General features: G+C 47.2%; 1 protein-coding gene across 3 annotated transcripts in view; it reads left to right on the forward strand.

Moving 5' to 3' along the window:
- faf1 (Fas (TNFRSF6) associated factor 1) overlaps positions 1 to 20,444 on the forward strand; it is a 612,606-nt gene that overhangs the window by 42,991 nt on the left and 549,171 nt on the right. For 2 of the 3 annotated variants that reach the window (XM_072510911.1, XM_072510913.1), the window contains exons 4-5: positions 286 to 491; positions 13,315 to 13,406. In XM_072510911.1, coding sequence (XP_072367012.1) covers positions 286 to 491; positions 13,315 to 13,406 — 298 coding nt within the window. The remainder of the gene's footprint in view (positions 1 to 285; positions 492 to 13,314; positions 13,407 to 20,444) is intronic. The other variant, XM_072510912.1, reaches the window with a different exon arrangement.

Consider the following 20,444-nt stretch of genomic DNA (forward strand, 5'->3'; position numbering starts at 1 on the left):
TATCTATCTCTGTCTTAGGCACTCAGTGATCTTGCAGTGTGTTGATGATTTGACCAGCATTGCACCTGGCTGCCCAAAAGCAGTTTTAAGTGAAATATATGTATTGGGATGCAAATATTTGTAATGCATAGTATGGAGATAACTTATTACAGAAGCAGCTATTTACAACTGAAATTAACCAGTGATAGTTCTATGGATTAGAATCGTTTCTCATTGCTGTTATACTGTAAACATTTTAATCTGTTTTATCATTTATCTTTGAAATGTCTTTTACTCTGTTTGCAGTGAGTTTGTTAGTGGTGAAACATCTCAGGATCCAGTGTACGGTCCCACCAGCCAACCTTCTTCCTCCTCCTCTTCCAATTCTCCAGCTATCTGCCCCATAATACCATCCAGGCCAATTGTAGAAAGACAACCAAGAATGCTAAATTTCAGAGTGGAATACCGTGACAGAAATGTGGAAGTGGTAGTTGAAGACACCAACACAGTTGGTAAGATTTAAAAATGTATGATTCTTGAAATAATGCAGGTGTGGATAAACTGACCAGGAAAATGTTACATATACTTTGCTACCACCACCCCTGCTCTGATACAGGTACAGTACTCCCAAGTTCAGCTGTCTGAAAACCGATATTGTCCAAAACCCAGACAGCTTTCTCTCAGTCCATGCAACAGCGTAAAAGAGGAGAAAAAATTAATAATAGTAAATTCTTTGAAATACAATATGTGGTCCAAGTGGGTGCTTACATGAATCACATCCGTGAGCTCACTGTAATGATTGAACAGTATTTATGGCACCCTTAGCCTGGAAATTAAATATGAAGAACTCTCGTCACTGAGAATGTCTCGCTGGTTAAGACAAATCATAGAATCATAGAATTTACAGTGCAGAAGGAGGCCATTCAGACCATTGAGTCTGCACCGGCTCTTGGAAAGAGCACCCTACTTAAGCCCACGCTTCCACCCTATCCCCGTAACCCAGTAACCCCACCTAACCTTGTTTTTTTAAAAAATATATATATTTTATTGAAATTGTTTTCCCTGAGCAACATTTTTCCCGCTTACAAAACAAGCGAAACGATAACAGTAACAAAACAGAAATTTTTAAACTTTTTAACAATAATAATAATAATAATATACAAGTAACAAAACCTCGTACTCTATTGACCTATACTCAACTGAGCCCCCCCTCCCCCCTCTCCCCCCTGGGTTGCTGCTGCTGGTCATCCGTCTTCCCTCTAACGTTCCCCTAGGTAGTCGAGAAATGGCTGCCACCGCCTGGTGAACCCTTGAGCCGATCCTCTCAGGGCAAACTTTATCTGCTCCAGTTTAATAAACCCCGCCATATCGTTTACCCAGGCCTCCAGTCCGGGGGGTTTCGCCTCCTTCCACATGAGTAGGATCCTGCGCCGGGCTACGAGGGACGCAATGGCCACGACATCGGCCTCTTTCGCCTCCTGCACTCCCGGCTCTTCCGCAATTCCAAATAGAGCTAACCCCCAGCCTGGTTTGACCACCTGCGAAATCACTCCCGTCACTCCCTTCCAATACCCTTCCAGTGCCGGGCACGCCCAAAACATATGTGCGTGGTTTGCCGGGCTCCCGCCACACCTCCCACATTTGTCCTCCACTCCAAAGAACCTGCTCAATCTTGCCCCCGTTATGTGTGCTCTATATAGCCCCTTAAATTGAATCAGGCTAAGCCTGGCGCATGAGGAAGAGGAATTTACCCTGCTTAGGGCATCAGCCCACATACCCTCCTCCTATCTCCTCTCCTAATTCTTCTTCCCTCTTTCTTTTTAGTTCGCCCACCGACTCCTCCCCATCTTCCCTCATCTCACTATAAATCTCTGACACCTTGCCCTCTCCGACCCACACCCCTGAAAGCACCCTGTCCTGTATCCCCTGTGTCGGGAGCCGCGGAAATTCCCTCACCTGTTGTCTAGTAAACGCCCTCACCTGCATATATCTCAGAAATTCCCCCGGGGTAACTTATACTTTTCCTCCAGTGCTCCCAAGCTCGCAAAAGTCCCATCTATGAATAAATCTCCCACCTTCCTAATTCCCAACTGGTACCAGCTTTGAAATCCTCCATCCATTCTTCCTGGGGCGAACCTATGATTGTTCCTGATAGGAGACCCCACCAGTGCTCCCCGCACCCCCCTCTGTCGACTCCACTGTCCCCATATGTTCAGTGTTGCCGCCACCACCGGGTTCGTGGTGTACTTTTTCGGTGAGAACGGTAGCGGCGCCGTCACCAGCGCCTCTAGACTCGTCCCTTTACAGGACCTTCTCTCCAGCCTTTTCCACGCCGCTCCCTCACCCTCCATCATCCATCTACGTATCATTGCCACATTGGCGGCCCAATAATAATCTCCCAAGTTCGGTAGTGCCAGTCCTCCTATGTCCCTACTGCGCTGAAGGAACCCCCTCCTTACTCTCGGAACTTTCCCTGCCCACACAAAGCTCGTAATGCTCCTATCTATTTTATTTAAAAAGGTCCTGGTGATTAAAATAGGGAGACATTGAAATACAAATAAGAACCTCGGGAGGACCATCATCTTAATTGCTTGCACCCTGCCCGCCAGCGATAAAGGCTGCATGTCCCACCTCTTAAAGTCCTCCTCCATTTGTTCTACCAGCCGTGTCAGATTAAGTCTGTGCAAGGTTCCCCAGCTCCTAGCGATCTGAATCCCCAAGTATCGGAAGTTTCTTTCCACTTTCCTTAACGGTAAGCCTTCTATCTCTCTACTCTGGTCCCCTGGATGTATCACATATAATTCACTCTTCCCCATGTTTAACCTATACCCCGAAAATTCCCCGAACCTCCTCAAGATTCGCATAACCTCTATCATCCCCCCTGCTGGGTCCGACACGTATAGCAATAGGTCATCCGCGTATAACGAGACTCTGTGTTCTTCTCCCCCTCTCGTCACCCCTCTCCATTTCCTGGAGTCTCTCAGCGCCATGGCCAGAGGTTCAATTGCCAGCGCAAACAACAATGGAGACAGCGGGCATCCCTGTCTTGTTCCCCTATATAATCGGAAATACTCCAATCTATGTCGACCTGTAACTACGCTTGCCGTCGGTGCCCCATAAGGTAGTCTAACCCAGCGAATAAACCCGTTCCCAAACCCAAACCTCCTTAACACTTCCCATAAATACTCCCACTCCACCCTATCAAATGCCTTCTCTGCGTCCATTGCCGCCACTATCTCTGCCTCCCCCTCCACTGAGGGCATCATTATCACCCCTAATAGCCGTCGCACGTTAACATTCAATTGTCTCCCTTTTACGAACCCTGTCTGGTCTTCGTGCACCACCCCTGGGACACAGTCCTCTATCCTCGATGCCAGCACCTTTGCTAGCAGTTTGGCGTCCACGTTCAATGGTGAAATAGGTCTATAAGACCCACACTGCATCGGATCTTTGTCCCTCTTCAAAATTAGCGATATCGTCGCCTCCGACATTGTCGGGGGTAGTATCCCCCCTTCCCTGGCCTCATTGAACGTCCTCGCCAACAACGGGGCCAACAAGTCCACATATTTTCTGTAGAATTCCACCGGGAACCCGTCCGGCCCCGGGGCCTTCCCTGGTTGCATGCTTCCCAGTCCCTTAATAACCTCGTCCACCTCAATCGGCACCCCCAGGGCCTGCCCGCGCCTGCTCCTCCACTTTCTGGAACCTCAACTGGTCCAGGAACTGCCGCATCCCCTCCTCTCCCTCTGGGGGCTGAGACCTATACAGTTCTTCATAAAAGGTCTTAAACACCACATTTATCTTTCCTGCCCTTCGCACAGTGTCTCCCCTTTCATCCCTAATTCCTCCTATCTCCCTCGCTGCTGCCCTCTTTCGCAGTTGGTGCGCCAACAGGCGACTAGCCTTTTCCCCATATTCATACCTCCTCCCCTGTGCCTTCCTCCACAGTACCTCCGCCTTTCTGGTGGTCAGAAGGTCAAACTCGGTCTGGAGTCGTCTCCTCTCCCTGTACAGCTCCTCCTCCGGGGTCTCTGCAAATTCCCTGTCCACCCTTAAAATCTCCCCCAGTAATCTATCCCTTTCCTTGGCCTCTGTTTTCCTTTTGTGGGCCCCAATAGAAATCAGCTCTCCTCTGACCACCGCTTTTAGTGCTTCCCAGACCACTCCCACAGGGACCTCGCCGTCGTCATTGACCTCCAGGTATCTCTCGATACACCCCCTCACTCTTGCACACACTCCCTCATCCGCCATCAGTCCCACATCTAATCGCCAGAGTGTTCTCTGCTCCCTGTCCTCTCCTACTTCCAGGTCCACCCAATGTGGGGCATGATCCGAAACCGCTATGGCTGAGTATTCAGCTTCTTCCACCCTAGAGATCAACGACCTTCCTAAAACAAAAAAATCTATCCGGGAGTACACTTTATGGACGTGGGAGAAGAAGGAATACTCCCTAGCCCTGGGTCTAAGAAATCGCCATGCATCCACTCCCCCCCATTTGGTCCATAAACCCCTTAAGTACCTTGGCCGCTGCCGGCCTTCTTCCAGTCCTTGAGCTGGATCTATCTAGCCCCGGGTCCAGCACCGTATTGAAGTCCCCTCCTAAAATCAAATTTCCTGCCTCCAGGTCCGGAATAAGCCCCAGCATCCGTCTCATGAACCCCGCATCGTCCCAATTTGGGGAATACACATTAACCAACACGACCTCCATTCCCTCCAGCCTACCACTCACCATTACATATCTACCTCCACTATCTGCTACGATGTTCTTTGCTTCAAATGCTACCCGTTTTCCCACCAAAATGGCCACCCCTCTGTTCTTTGCGTCCAGTCCTGAGTGGAACACCTGTCCCACCCATCCTTTCCTTAGCCTAACTTGGTCCGCCACCTTTAGGTGCGTCTCTTGGAGCATAACCACGTCTGCCCTTAGTCCTTTCAAATGCGCGAGCGCTCGGGCCCTTTTTATCGGTCCATTCAGGCCTCTCACGTTCCACGTGATCAGCCTCACTGGGGGGCTACCGCCCCCCTCACGTGTCGACTAGCCATTACCTTCTCTATGCCAGTCCCATATCCCGCCTCCGCGCTCCCGCTCGCTCCCCCAGCGTCGCATTCCGCCCCCGACCACCCTCTCTTTAGCCATTTCCTTTTGGATTTCCGCAGCAGCAACCCATTTGTCTCCGCCGCCATTTTGCTCCACTCCCTCTGACCTTCTGGCTGCAGATTCTTCGGGCTGCAGCCGCCGCCGCCGGTTTTTCCCTCCGTCGTTCGGGGGGGACTCCCTTCCCTCGCGCCTCGCACCGGGTTTCACGGCCGTCCAAGTCCCCATTGGGGCTCTTAAAAGAGCCTGAAGTTCCGTCGGAGCTGGAGCCGCCGAAACGTGCGGTTAGCTCATCCCTGCCGCAACCGGAAGTCCCCACCTAACCTTGTTGAACACTTAAGGGCAATTTATCATGGCTAATCCACCTAACCTGCGCATCTTTGGACTGTGGGAGGAAACCGGAGCACCCGGAGGAAACCCACACACACACGGGGAGAATGTGCCGACTCCGCACAGACAGTGACCCAAAGCGCGAATCGAACCTGGGACCCTGGAGCTGTGAAGCAGCTGTGCTACCCACTGTGCTACCGTGCTGCACTGATCAGCACGGTATGATCAGCACAAATAATTAGGAGAGATTGCTAATCTCCGAAACAAAGATGGAACAACCTCAGGCCAGTTCAGAAACTTGAAAGTAACATGCTTACCTTTATCACTTGCCTGCTCTCACCTGATCCGGTGGTGATCTGAAATCTGCCACAGTCTTGGGCCTGATTGATTTTGGATATCGGACCTGTACTATTTATTTTTAAAAGCTTGACTTTATCCCCAAAAGATCACTTTTGTAAACCTAGCAATATTTGGAGCTTCACTGAGTGAAATGTAGTGCTTTTATATTGGTCCTGATTAGTATATTCACAGTCCAAGGCAACGTTGGGCCTGCAGGACTACACCAGAAAGATATCACCATGTGTTCCGAGTTGGGAAGATTTAAAAAAAAATATATATAGTTATTGAGTTTATGAACAGTAACAACAATATTGACGAAGAAGTATATAGATTATCATAGAATTTACAGCGCAGAAGGAGGCCATTCGGCCCATCGAGTCTGCACCGGCTCTTGGAAAGAGCACCCTATCCAAGGTCAACACCGCCACCCCATCCCCATAACCCAGTAACCCCACCCAACACTAAGGGCAATTTTGGACACTAAGGGCAATTTACCATGGCCGGCCAACCCACCTAACCTGCACATCTGGACTGTGGGAGGAAACCGGAGCACCCGGAGGAAACCCACGCAGACACTGGGAGAATGTGCCGACTCCGCACAGACAGTGACCGAAGCCGGAATCGAACCTGGGACCCTGGAGCAGTGAAGCAGCAGCTGTATAATATAGGTATAGAATCAAAGAAGTGAAAAACAAATACATTGCTTTAAGCAACTATTATATTTAAACTAACCCCCTTCTAACTCTACTCTCGACCGTGTCCAGTTCTTAAAGAAAGAGATGAATGGCCACCATCTCTGATAAAACCTCCCCACCGAGCCTCTAAGTGTATATTTAATCTTCTCCAGATGCAGGAATAACATCATCTTCCATCTATGCGGATGCTTTAGGTGGCATGGGGGGCCTCCAATTAAGCTGTCTTCGCCTCCTGGCTATTAAAGAGGGAAAGGCGAAAACATCCACATCTACCCCTGAATGGAATGCTGGAGAGTTTGAGACTTCAAATATTGCTACCAGCGTGCAAGGTTCGAGGGCCACCCCTAAAATCTTAGATATTGTAAAAAAAAAGGAAACCCAGTATCCAGCAAGCTTAGGGTAAGACCAAAACATATGCATGTGGTTAGCTGGTGTAAGTCAGCAGTGATCACACTTGTTCTCAACATCTCAAAAGAATCCACTCCTCTTCGCCTTAGTTCTCTGTAATACTTTGAACTGAATCAAACTCAGTCTGGAGCAAGATCAAGTGGAATTTATCCTAGAGAGGGCTTCCCTCCAAACCTCCTCAATAAGTACAGGCCTAGCTCCCCAGCCCATTTTTCCATTACTCGATCCAAAAATAAGGCTATACCCCCCCCCCCCCCCCCCCCCAGACCTAAATGATGGGTGGTCCAAGCCCGAAGGCACAAAGAAGTGATTGTCGCAGATCCGGGCAAGCGAAGACCGTGAGAGCAGATTTAAGTGCTTCTGGAACTGCTTCCAAATCCTGAGGGAGGCGATCAGCACATGACTCGAGAAAAGACCCGCAGGAAAGAAGGGTGGCGGTGCAGTAATTATGGCACATGGGGAGGAGATTGTAATGCAAGACCGAGCCTCCACTTTACCCCAATTCGAGCCAGGGTCACTAAGTCATTGCAGGATTTTCTGTATGTTGGTAGCCTAATAATATAACTGGAGATTCGGGAGGGCCAAATCTCCTGATTCCCTGTCTCCCTGAAGCAGAGAGCTGCAGACTTTGGGATTCTTGCCTGCCCAAATAAAAGCGAAAATGAATTCGGTAACTAATAAAAAAATGATTTGGGCAAAAAATGGGGATACACTGAAATAAAAATAGAAATCTTGGGAGCACATTCATCTTGATAGTTTGGATCCTGCCTGTAAGAGTGAAAGGAAAATTACTCCACAGCTGTAAATCTGCTTTAACATTACCGATGAGGCTTGAATTGTTCAGTTTGTGACGCAAAGCCCTGTTCTGGGCTGCTCGGATCCTCAGGAATTGAAATTAGAGGGCGAAAGACGAAACGGCAGTGAATTAAGTTGAGCCCCTCTGGCTGATGGATTCATTGGAAGACACTTCTACCCACATTTAATTTTTAGCCTGAAAAGGTGCCGAATGCTGTAATGAGTCCTCATTATGTTGTTTCCTGAGGAGTATAGAGGTAGATCATCAGCGTAGAATGAGACCCGATGCTCCATTTCCTCCCGGTGTATATCTTTCCACCCATCTGGTGACCTCAACACTATCAAGATGGGCTCAATATCTATTGCAAAGAGCAATGGAGAAATGGGGCAGCCCTGTCTAGTGCCCTTGCCTAACGGGAAGTATTCTGAGGCAACTGTATTCATATGGATGTTGGCTTTAGGGGCATTGTGTATCAGACGAATCCAGGAGGAAAATGTAGGGACGAAACCAAATCTCCCCAAAATCTCAAAGGTAATTCCATTCCACTCTATCAAATGCTTTTTCAGCATCCAAAGATACCATGACTTCAGGTTCCCGAGCAGTAGGGGCAGGAAAGGACCATGTTTAAGAGGCATTGGACATTGGCCGACAACTGTCTGCCTTTAATAAAGCCTGTCTGGTCCTCTGACACAACTGAGACCCAGGGCTCCATTCAGGATGCCAGGACTTTACCCAGTAGTTTAACGCCTGTGTAAAGAAGTGAAATGGGTTGGTGTGACCCACACTCTACTGGATCCTTGCCCCCCTTTAAGGAGCACAAGAATTGAGGCCTGAGTGAGGGTCAGAGGTAGTGGACCCCCCCCCCCCCCCCCCCCCCCCAGATAGTGAATCATTAAACATGTCCAATAGAAGAGGCGTGAGCTGCTCTGAGAACCTTTTATAAAGTTTGGTTGGGAAGCCATCAGGACCAGGGGCATTGCCAGACTGTTGCCATTCGATACATTCTTTATTTCTTCTGGGCTTAAGGGAGATTTTAGTTCCTATCTCCTGCCTTCCTCAATGGCCAGGATGTGTAGACTATCTAGAAAATTCTTCATACCTTAAAGTGTTTGGAGGAGACTCTGACTCGTATAGCTTATGATAATATGAACTGAAAGCTGCATTAAACTGGAGAGGAACTGACACTAAGTTACCTACCCTTTTCTGAATTAAAGGGTATCCTCGGAAGGCAGTCTGCTCTTGAGCTGATGTGCAAGAGAACGACCTGCCTTTTCCCCATGTTCCTAGAAGATGCCCCGGAACATTGGAACTGATGCTCAGCTTTGTCCGTAGATATCAATTCGAATTGGAGTTGTAAATTTTTTCTGTGCTTCAATAGATCTGGCGTTGGGGCAAGTGAATATTGGTGGTCAATCTCCAAAATGGAGTCCACTAGCCTTTGTCGTTCCACTCTCTCTACTTTCATGATGTGACCTTTATATGAGATCTCTTCTCCCCCCTCCCCTTATGATGGTCTTTAGGGTTTCCCAGAGTGTTGAAGGAGATATTTACTCTGTTTCATTGAGCTTAATAAAGTCTGCTACGGCACCAGACAAATGCTCACCAAATTTGTCATTGGACAACAAAGTAGTGTCTAGTCTCCAAGGTGGGCGTTTGAGAGGGCTAAAATCAAAACTAAATTCAACAAAATGAGGAATATGGTCAAAGATGACAATTGCCGAGTATTCAACTGCCATCAGGGAGGAGGGACTTGTCAATCATAAAAAAAATCAATTTGGGTGTCCCATAAATGAGACCAGTGCCCTGGACATCACTGATGGGGTCAGAGAATGGAGGAATTGGAATGGTCCAATTTAGGGTCCAATGCTCATTTAGGTCACCTAAAATCATCCGATTCGAGTCTGAGTTTATAACTAGAGAGTTTATAAAATTTGGATCGTCCCAGTTGGGAGCATAAATATTTACTAAAATAACCAGAGTGTCTTCCAGCCAACCACAGACAACAATGTCATGACCATTGGGGTCCTACATAATCTGAGAAGGAGAAAATTGTATTATTTGATGGATTAGCATTGCTGTGGTTTTAGCCCTACCATTAAAGCCTGAATGAAACACTTGCCCCACTCAATTTTTGTGAAGCCTTATCTGGTCTTTCACCTGCAGGTGGGTTTCCTGTAGAAGTACAATACCCAAGTTTAGACCCTTAAGATGAGCAAAAACCTATGCCCGTTTCACTGGCCAATTTAGACCCCATACATTCAAAGTTACAAGGTGAAATGGAGATTCCCCCATTGCCTCTCACTCCAGGGTCAGCCGTTACTCTTGAAGATTAACAAGTAAAGAATCTTTTTAAAATTAAATTTAGAGTACCCAATTATTTTTTTTCCAATTAAGGGGCAATTTAGCGTGGCCAATCCACCTAACCAGCACATATGTGGGTTGTGGGGGTGAGACCCATGCAGACACCAATATAAAGGAGAATTAAACCGAGTTTGAATTGAGCTGTCCAAAAAGGCTTGCCTCTTCAGGGGAGTAAAAAAGGTGATCCTTCTCCCCAACAAACACATAGAAGTGGGCTCGGTATATGAGACCAAACCCGAGACCCTTTTTATATAGAATGGATTTCACCCTGTTGATTTTGTTAAATATGAGTAGAATGGGACAAAATTTAATGGTAATGCATTAGCAACTAAGGTCTATGGAAAGACTAGGAGTAAAAGAAAATTAAGCACGCTCTGAAAGTACAGAGCTTTTGTAATAGGATAGCTGAACAAGCTATGCAAATTTGGACCTGATCACTGTTATGAAGACATGGTTTGCAAACTGACCAAGGATGGAAAATAAAAGTGCCGGAGCTGCCGGAGGGGCTGATGTTGCGACTTCGCCGCTTTGCCCGGCGATGGATTCTTTTGAATTGGAGGTCAGATACGCCACCGAGGGTTGCGGCTTGACTTGGAGACCTGTACAAGTTTCTCCAGTTGGAAAAGATTAGGTTTGCCAGAAGAGGGTAAAACATATGCTCCGAGGAATGGTGTAGGCCGTCCATGACAATATTTGAGGAGCTGTTCGTTGCGGGAGACGGGGTTAAAAGGGGAAAAGTACAAACTTGGAATGTGGTTTTGTTGTTGTTGTTTATGTTTTGAATAAAATATATTTTTTCAAAAAAGGATGGCGAAATAAATATTCCAGGGTATGCAACATTTCAAAGGGGCAGACAGAAAGTTGGGAGACTGGCCTTTTTCCATGCCCCCCAAAACCTTTACTCCCCTGTTGATCAACACCAGATGTTTGTGGTTGGTCCTTTGTTACGTATATTAAATAGATCAATATTTTAATCTCAGTGAATCGAGGGATATAGAGAGTGGGCAGGAAAATGGAGCTGTGGTAGAAGATCAGCCTTGATCATATTGAATTGCAGAGCAGGCTCGAGGGGCCAATTCTTCTATTTTTTAAGTTATTATTTCCTCTTGGTGAATAGGAGAGTGGGACTGTTCAGCTCTTCAAACCTATTTTGTTATTAATTCGTAAATGGCTAATCTGTACTGCCACTCAAATAAAAGCAAAATATTGTAGTTGCTGGAAATCTGAAATAAAAACAAAAGACTCAGCAGGTCTGGCAACATCTGTGGAGAGCAGTTAACCCTTTGAGTCCGTATGACTCCTCTTCAGAGCTTGAAACATTAACACTTTCTCACCACAGATGCTGCCTGTTGTCTGTAAAACCTCAGTCACTTCGACCAGTTTATTACTCAAAAATATTTTACCCAAGCGCCTGCCTTTGCGAGATGAACTAAGGTCAAATACAAATGCATGATTCAACCAAATTTATTTGTCAAACAGTAAAAACCCATCTTAAATTATCCCAAAACAATACTAAATGATCTCAAGATTCTTAATACTACCCAAAGCGATATGGACTCAGTCAAACTGCGGCTCCGATTCTGAGTCTCTATTTCCTCAGGGCCTTTTGTCTGTGAAGTTGGGTCTCGCATGCTGCTTCCTTCCATCTCTGATCGGTCTTCCAATCTTCTCGTTTACCTCTGCATGGATTCTTCGCTGTTGAGGGTCCCCATGGTCGATCTTTCTGCCCCTCTTGTCTTGCCAGGAGGTTCTCTAGCCCTCAGCTAATGAGGTCTCGGTTCGGGGGTCACAATACCCAATGGTATTGCCAATTGCAACTGTGCAGGACACCAGGAACCCAACCCAGATGTCCATTCCTCGGAGTATTGTTTGCATGTAACCGTACTCCCTATAGTAACAGGGTGCCAGAAAGTCTAGCTTTATCTGGGCGGCCCCAACAATCGATCCATGTGAATAGGACCAATCTCCTGATGGGTGATTAACAGGGCAGATCTAGACATGTCCTGACAGTTTGTATGTGTTCTGTGTATTAGAGCTTGGCCAAGTTCAAAATCCCATCAGGCCTGTCTGTGGTTCTGACTGTAATTTGATTTAAAATGTCCCATTGTTAATTTAGTATTTTAGGCCTGATTTTATCGGGCCTAAAATACAGGCCACTGTCTATTTTGCCACATGCCAGACTGCTGAGTCTTTCCAATGTTTTCTGTTTTTACATCAGTACCTGCACTTCATTTACTTGCCATTGTCTCATTCCCTTTGATGCCCTAAAAATAATCTATTGATCTCAGAGTCAGAGTAGGGGATTTTCACAGTAACTTGACTGCAGTGTTAATATAAGCCTTCTTGTGACATTAATAAAGATTATATTATTATTATAATAAATTAACCTATTATTCACAGGCTTTTGGGGCAGCACATTCTGGATTTTTCCTTTGTACGGAAAAAATGCATCCTGTTTTCACTGCTAAATGGCCCAGCTCTAATTTTAAAATGCTGTTTTAAATTCAATCTTCATTGAATTTACAGTGTAGAAGGAGGCCATTCGGCCCATCGAGTCTGCACTGGCACTTGGAAAGAACACCGCACCCAAGCCCACACCTCCACCCTATCCCTGTAACCCAGTAACACCACCCAACCTTTTTGGACACCAAGGGCAATTTAGCATGGTCAATCCACCTAACCACATCTTTGGACTGTGGGAGGAAACCGGAGCACCCGGAGGAAACCCACACAAACATGGAGAGAATGTGCAGACTCTCACAGACGGTGACCCAAGCCGGGAATTGAATCTGGGACCCTGGAGCCGTCACTTGCTTATTCAAGACTAGATTTTGGACAAAGCAGACTGACAACAATAGTTCTGCTTGGTAACATCTTTGCAGATACAGGGTCAGTTTCCAGACTTGGCTTATGACACATCACATCAAGCTAGCCCTTAATTGCCACATTGTTGTCAGTCTGCTTTGTCCAAAATCTAGTCTTGAATAAGCAATAATTTTGAGCCAAACATTGAGAAGATTGAAATTGTCATATTAGACCCAACTCTATCCCTTTCCTCAGTCTGTGTTTTGGGCTGGCCCAGACAGCTCAAAATATTGGAGACCAAACTCAGTTTGCAACACCATATAGTTATTTTGCAGAGAGGCCACAGCCGTCTACTCCATAACATAGATGTTGTTTGGTAACAAGTATGCCTGTTATGTGTATGAATGGTGAGGAGTGTTTTGTTTCAGTAGTTTTTAATATTGCCTTGGCACTTGGCAAATTTGCTGGAATTAACATTGAATTAATGAAGTTTTTTAATCTTTCAGGTGCTATCAAGCAAATATTAGAAAATGAGCTACAAATTCCTCTATCTCAAATGCAGTTAAAAGGTTGGAAGTCAACTGATGTAAGCGACAGTGTAAGTTTTCTTTGTCATATTAAATTCATGTTGGATTTGATTTCCATATGGTGACTATAATAACTTTTGTTTTATTCCTTTTAAATGCATTGCTGGAAAGAGAAATTGAAATTACCCACCCATCTCGGGAGATTAGTAGTTCCCAATACTTGACAGATTATTAGATTTATAACTTGGTTTGTAAAATGGATATCAGTATTTTCTGAGGTACTTTAAAACATTCAGATACTTCAGTAGTCACCAAGATGCTGCGCCCAGCAGAATTTTAGGTTTAACTTTTGATTTCTGAGATGTTTGCAATTTGAACAAGATACTGTGCCACAACAATGCGGGTTTTAACCATATTTTCATCTCCAATTCATCTTTTTGAGTATTCTTGAAGAAGAAATACATTAACCAATGATAATGCAAGTACTTGTGTTTGGATAATGTTTGAAAAATATGAACACTTTCTTCCTTTGTTAATGAACTCTGCACATGCAGAATCTGTTTTTACCTTTTTACATTTCAAAAATTTCAGATGGAAAATCGGTTTTTAAAATTTTACCAGCTAAATAAATAATTGAGATTTTCCACAATCTCATGAATTGTACATAGTTTGACAAAAATAAAGTGTTTTTCTTGATGAGTCCAGGCTATGTGATAAAGAATTTCACTCATGCAGGATATTTATAGTGAGTAATTAGAATGTTACATTTTTTGATGGCTTTTGGAGGAGAGAAAAAGAGACCTGGAAAGGGAGCGACAGAGATAAACATAAAAAAAATTAAGCACCTTAATCATTCACAGGGGCTGTTTAGCACAGGGCTAAATCGCTGGCTTTGAAAGCAGACCAAGGCAGGCCAGCAGCACGGTTCAATTCCCGTAACAGCCTCCCCAAACAGGCGCTGGAATGTGGCGACTAGGGGCTTTTCACAGTAACTTTGCTTGTGACAATAAACGATTTTCATTTCATATCATTTTCATTCACTCTCTTCCCCAACCTGTGCACAGTGGCAGCCATGTGTACCATAAACACACCAAGCTTATTTAGACAACACCTTCCAACCAGTGACCGTTACCACCTGGACAGATAAGGGTGGCAGATACATGGACCACCACCATCACTGCACGTTCCCCTCCAAGCTGCACACCACCCTGATTTGAAACTATACCACCATTCCTTCATTGTTGTTGGGTCAAAAACCCGAAATACCCTTCGAAATAGCACTGTGGGTGTACCTACACCAGATGGATTGTGGCAGTTCAAGAACAAAGAAAAGCACAGCACAGGAAACAGGCCCTTCAACCCTCCAAGCCTGTGCCGACCATGCTGCCGTCTAAACTAAACTCTTCTACACCTCCAGGGTCCGTGTCCCTCTATTCCCATCCTATTCATTTGTCAAGGTGCCCCTTAAACGCCACTATCGTAAGAAGATTGCTTCATATCGCCTTTTGAAGGACATTTAGAGTTGAGCAACAAATGCTGTTTTTTCCAGCAATGCTCACATCCTATATCCTGAAACCAATTCCAAAATAACAACAAATTCACTGCTGACATAGATCCTTTCGAAAGGCAGAAATCAGCGCTGCCATGCATACTCTCAACTAATCCCCAAAAGACTAAAGTTCCACTTCTGTAGTCAAACACCAAGGCCACCAAATGAGGTAAGAAACTGTATCAAGCTAAAAGTAAAGGTTTCACTAAATTTAAGAAAAAGTGCAAATTCAATGGAACGGGAAAGCTGTATAAAAATGACAAAGGGGTACAAAGAGAGAGAGTTTCATGATGGAGATATGGAAAAAAGCTTGCAAGGAATATTAAACATAGAAACATAGAAAATAAGAGCAGGAGAAGGCCATTTGGTTAATCGAACCTGCTCTGTCATTCATTATGATCATGGCTAATCATCTTTCTCAGTAACCTGTTCCTGCTTTCCCTCGTAACCTTTTATCCCTTTGGCCTATATCTAACTTCTCCTTGAAAACATACAATGTTTAGGCCTCAACTGCTTTCTGTGATAGTTCCCCAGGCTCATCACTCTGGGTGAAGAAAGTTCTCCTCATTTCAGTCAATAAATAGTCTACCTGTATCCTCAGATGGTGACCCCTGGCCCTGGACTCCCCTGCCATCAGGAACATCCTTCATCTACCCTGTCTAGTCCTATTAGAATTTTATAGAATTCCAGGAGATAATAATAATCTCCATTCTTCTAACCTCCAGTGAATATAGTCTTAACCGACTCAATCTCTCCTCATATGTCAGTCTTGCCATCCCAGGAATCAGTCTGGTAAATCTTTTCCGGCACTCCCTCCATAGCAAGAACATCCTTCCTAAGATAAGGAGACAAAAGCTGCGCACACTATTCCAGGTGTGATCTCACCAAGGCCCTGTATAACTGCAGCAAGATATCCCTACTCCTGTACTTCAATCCTCTCACCATGGAGGGCAATATATCACTTGCCTTCTTGACCACCTGCATGCTTACTTTCAGTGACTGGCGTACAAGGGTGCACAGGGCTCATTGCACAATCCTCCCTCTCAATTTGCAGCCATTCAGATAATCTGTCTTCCTGTTTTTGCTACCAAAGGGGATAACCTCTCAATTATTCACACTGTCCAGTATTTGCCTACTCAACTTGTCCAAATCACAAGGGAAGCATCTCTGCATCCCACTCACAGTTCACCCTCTCACCCAACTTTGTGTCATGTGTAAATTTTGAGATATTACATTTATTATCATCATCTAAATCTTTAATATACATGGGTTCCTAACACTGATCCCTGCAGTACCCTACTAGTCACTGCCTGAAATTTGAAAAAAGACCTTATTCCAACTCTTTGTTTCCTGTAAGCCGACCAGTTTTCTATCCATCTCAATACACTGCCTCCAATCACATGCACTTTAACTTTACATGCTAATCTCTTGTGTGGGACTTTTTTTGCAAGTCTTCTGGAAGTCCAAATAAACCACATCCAGTAGCTCCCCCTCATCAACTCTACTAGTTACATGGGTCACTGTCCGTGTGGAGTTTGCACATTCTCCCCGTCTTTGCAGAGGTTTCATCCCCACAGTCCAAAGATGTGCAGGGTAGGTGGATTGGCCACAGTAAATTGCCCCATAATTGGAAAAAATAAATTGGGTACTCTAAAATTAAAAAAAAACCAACTGTGGCAGACAAAGTTTATTGTGGTGAAGTGAACGTAGAAATAAATAGGAATGATTTTATAATCATTCTGGAACGATGGCTGCAGGCGGACATGGATTGAGACCTGAATATTGCAGGGTACCGGATATTTAGGAAGGACAGGAAGCGAGGAAAAGGTGGAGGTTGGCTGAGGAGAGGAGTGGCTGGGTTGGCTGAGGAGAGGAGTGGCTGGGGGCGGCTGGGGGAGGAGGGGCGGCTGGGTTGGCCGAGGGGGGTTGAGGAGGAGGGACGGCTGGGTTGGGGGTGGGGGAGGGGCGGCTGGGTTGGCCGAGGAGGGGGAGGGACGGCTGGGTTGGGGGAGGGACGGCTGGGTTGGCCGAGGGGGAGGGGCGGCTGGGTTGGCCGAGGGGGGGGGTCGGAGGGGCGGCTGGGTTGGCCGAGGGGGGGGGGGGGGGAGGGGCGGGGAGGGGCGGCTGGGTTGGCCGAGGGGGGGGGGGGGGGGGCTGGGTTGGCCGGGGGGGGGGGGGGGGGAGAGGAGGGGCGGCTGGGTTGGCCGAGGGGGGGGGGGGGGGGGGGGGCTGGGTTGGCCGGGGGGGGGGGGGGGGGGGGGAGAGGAGGGGCGGCTGGGTTGGCCGAGGGGGGGGGGGTGGCTGGGGGTGGGGGGGGGGGCTGGGTTGGCCGAGGAAGGAGGGGCGGCTGGGTTGGCCAGGGGGGGGGGGGGGGGGGGCGGCGCGCGGCTGGGTTGGCTGGGGGGGGGGGGGAGAGAGGGGGGGGTTGGCCGGGGGGGGGGGGGGGGGGGGGGCGCGGCTGGGTTGGCCGAGGGGGGGGGGGGGGGGAGAGAGAGAGAAAGGGGCGGCTGGGTTGGCCGAGGGGGGTGGGGGGGTGGCTGGGTTGGTCGAGGGGGGGGTGGCTGGGTTGGCCGAGGGTGGGGGGGGGGGTGGCTGGGTTGGTCGAGGGAGGGGTGGCTGGGTTGGCCGAGGGGGCGGGCGGGGCGGCTGGGTTGGCCGAGGGGTGGGGGGGGGGGGGGGGCGGCTGGGTTGGCCGAGGGGTGGGGGGGGCGGCTGGGTTGGCCAGGGGGGGGGGGGCGGCTGGGTTGGTCGAGGGAGGGGTGGCTGGGTTGGGAGAGGGGGGGCGGGGGTGGGGGCGGCTCTCACGGCTGAAGGGGCGGCTGGTGATGGCCGAGTGGGAGGGGCGGCTGGTGGCGGCCGAGGGGCTGGGGCCGCTGAGGGCTATGATATTATCTTTGACCAAGACTGCTACACCCCTTTTTTGCCCACCCTGTTTCTACTAAAATCTTATAACCCGGAATATTGAGTATCCAATCCTCTTCTGGCTTGATCCACGTTTCTGTGAATGCTACACTCTTCGAGCAATTTTTGCTTCCAGTTCCCCAATTTTGTTCACTACATACATACAACTACTAGCATGTTTCTAGTCTGCCTACCAAACTCACTCTCTTTTCCTAGAGACACCAGGATTGTATGGTTTTACCTCGAGTCATTTACACTTGATTCAGTTGTATTGCGCACTTCATATGAATCTAAAATTTCATACCTGGTAAATGGCTCCAAGGAGTCTGGGTTTCATGGATATGCTGTCTCTTTTCCTTTTGACGAATGGTCACCCACTCTGCTGCCATCCCTACACTCCTTGCCTACCTATCACGATTTGGAGTGACCATCTTCTGGTACGACTGTGTGCCAGAAACCTCTTTCCCTCTTCTATGGTGCGCAGTGAAGAGATCCAAATCCGCCACATGTTGTTCAAGGCTGCTACCCTCTGGCACTCTTGCAGATATGACTGCCCTGGATGTCTTGTGAATCCAAAATCTCCTACATCTTGCATGCCATACACATCTCATGCTTTCCCATAGTCCCTGAGGCTCTGCTGTTTCTAAGTCACAAACAATTATCTAACAGCCTCTCTTTTTTGGTTTGAGGAGGAGGGAAGGATGGAAACGCTACAGCAATGTAATATTTCTTTCACGCTGGGTTCTCAGTGGTGGCGAGCAAGCCGACTTCGCCCAGAATCCCCCTCATTCACTTCTCACTACCGCCCTCGATTGGATCTGGTTAAGTGAGTTTATTTTGTTTGTAAACCGTAAAAGCATAAATCAAGTGATGGAAAGTATATTAGTCTGGGAGAGTGCAGTTTTAAAAGTTAGGTCATGTAAAGGAAACATCAAAGGGGAGAAAACGTATTTAAGGAGCCACTTAAACTTTAAAAAAAAAATTATTCTTCTTTTTCACATTTCCATCCAAATTTACACCCACCAACAAACAAGGAGTTACTTAAACTTGTGCTGGAAGTTGTTGTCCTAGATCTCAGTCAACAGCAGGGCTAACTGTTTAACTCTCAGCAAATAGTGTATGAAGGAAACCCGATTTGAAAAGCAAGCTGCTGGAGTACCTCCAAAGCAATCTCAAGCTATGTAACTATATTGTGTGGTAACAGTTACTGGATTGTTATAGATCTTAAAATCTATAAGGTGTTATGGGACAGTTTGGGGATAGTTAGCTCTGAAGGTGGTTAGATTCATAGATGTTTACTTTTAAAAAAAAAAAAAAAAAAAAAAATGTTTTTATTCCCCATTTTCACATTTTCCTTTAAAATTTACACCCCACCCACAAACAGTAAACGGTAAACAGTTCCCGAATGGGAGCCCTCCATTGTGTGGCTGCCTCCCGCCCACCGTCACCGGAAGTCAGACGTTTACTTTTTTAATACAAGTCCTCCGCTGATCTCCTGAATTCCAACTTGATCTTTTCCAGCCGGAGAAAGTGGTACAGGTCCCCAGCCAGGCTGCCACCCTTGGGTGGCGATGTCGACCGCCATTCTAACAGAAACCTTCACCGGGCAACAAGAGAGGCGAAGGCCACAACCTCGGCCTTCCTCCCCTCCATCAGCTCCGGCATTTCCAAGACCACAAAAATTGCCAGCATAGGATCCGGCCTAGCCTCTACCCCCAAAATCTTTGATAGCGTCCCAAACATCCCCTCCCAGCATCTCTTCAACGTCTCGCAGCCCCAGAACATATGTGTGTGATTTGCTGGTCTTCGTCCATACTTCTCACACTCGTCTGCCACCCCCTGGGAGAACCCACTCATCCTCGCCAGAGTCATATGCACACTGTGCACTAACTTAAACTGAATCAAACTCATTGTCGCACACGGGGAGGTCGAATTCACCCTGCACATCGCCTCACTCCACATTCCCCATCCTATCTCTTTCTCTCCTCTTCCCACCCAACCTCAGCTCCTCCTCCCATTTCTCCTGAACCCTTACCACCTGCGCACCCCCCCTGCTCCCCCAGCCACCCATACATATCCCCAATCCGACCCTACCCTTCCACATCGGGGAGCAGCAACCGCTCCAGCAGGGTATACTCTGGCAGCTTGGGAAACCCTCTCCATTTTTTCCACGCAATGTCCCACACTTGGATGTACCTGAACTCACTTCCCTTCTGTAACTGAACCCTCTCCCGCAGTTCTTCCAGACTTGCAAACCTTTCCTCCAGATATACATCCCTCGCTCTCACCAGCCCCACCTCTCTCCACCTCCTATACATGCCATCTGTCTCGTCCTGCTTAAACCCATGGTTCCCACATAGCGGTATCAGCACCAACATGCCCTCCATCCTAAAGTGTCTCCTCAACTTGTTCCATACCATAATGGTGGACTGCACCACCGGGCTCACCGTTTACCTCCTTGGTTTCAGCAGGAGCGCCACCGTCAGTAAGGTCCTCCGGCTTGTTGCTCTTATTAGCCTTAGTTTTATTAGCTCTAATTCTGTCACCTTTGCTCACGAGTCGCCAGGTATCTTTCTGATATCTCCACGTGGTTCAAGCTCTAGTTATGATTAATAAGACAGCACACCGCTTAGTAAGAATAAAATCAACGGTCATTTAT

Source organism: Scyliorhinus torazame, chromosome 7 (genome assembly GCF_047496885.1).
Source record: "Scyliorhinus torazame isolate Kashiwa2021f chromosome 7, sScyTor2.1, whole genome shotgun sequence".
NCBI classification, from domain to species: Eukaryota; Metazoa; Chordata; class Chondrichthyes; order Carcharhiniformes; family Scyliorhinidae; genus Scyliorhinus; species Scyliorhinus torazame.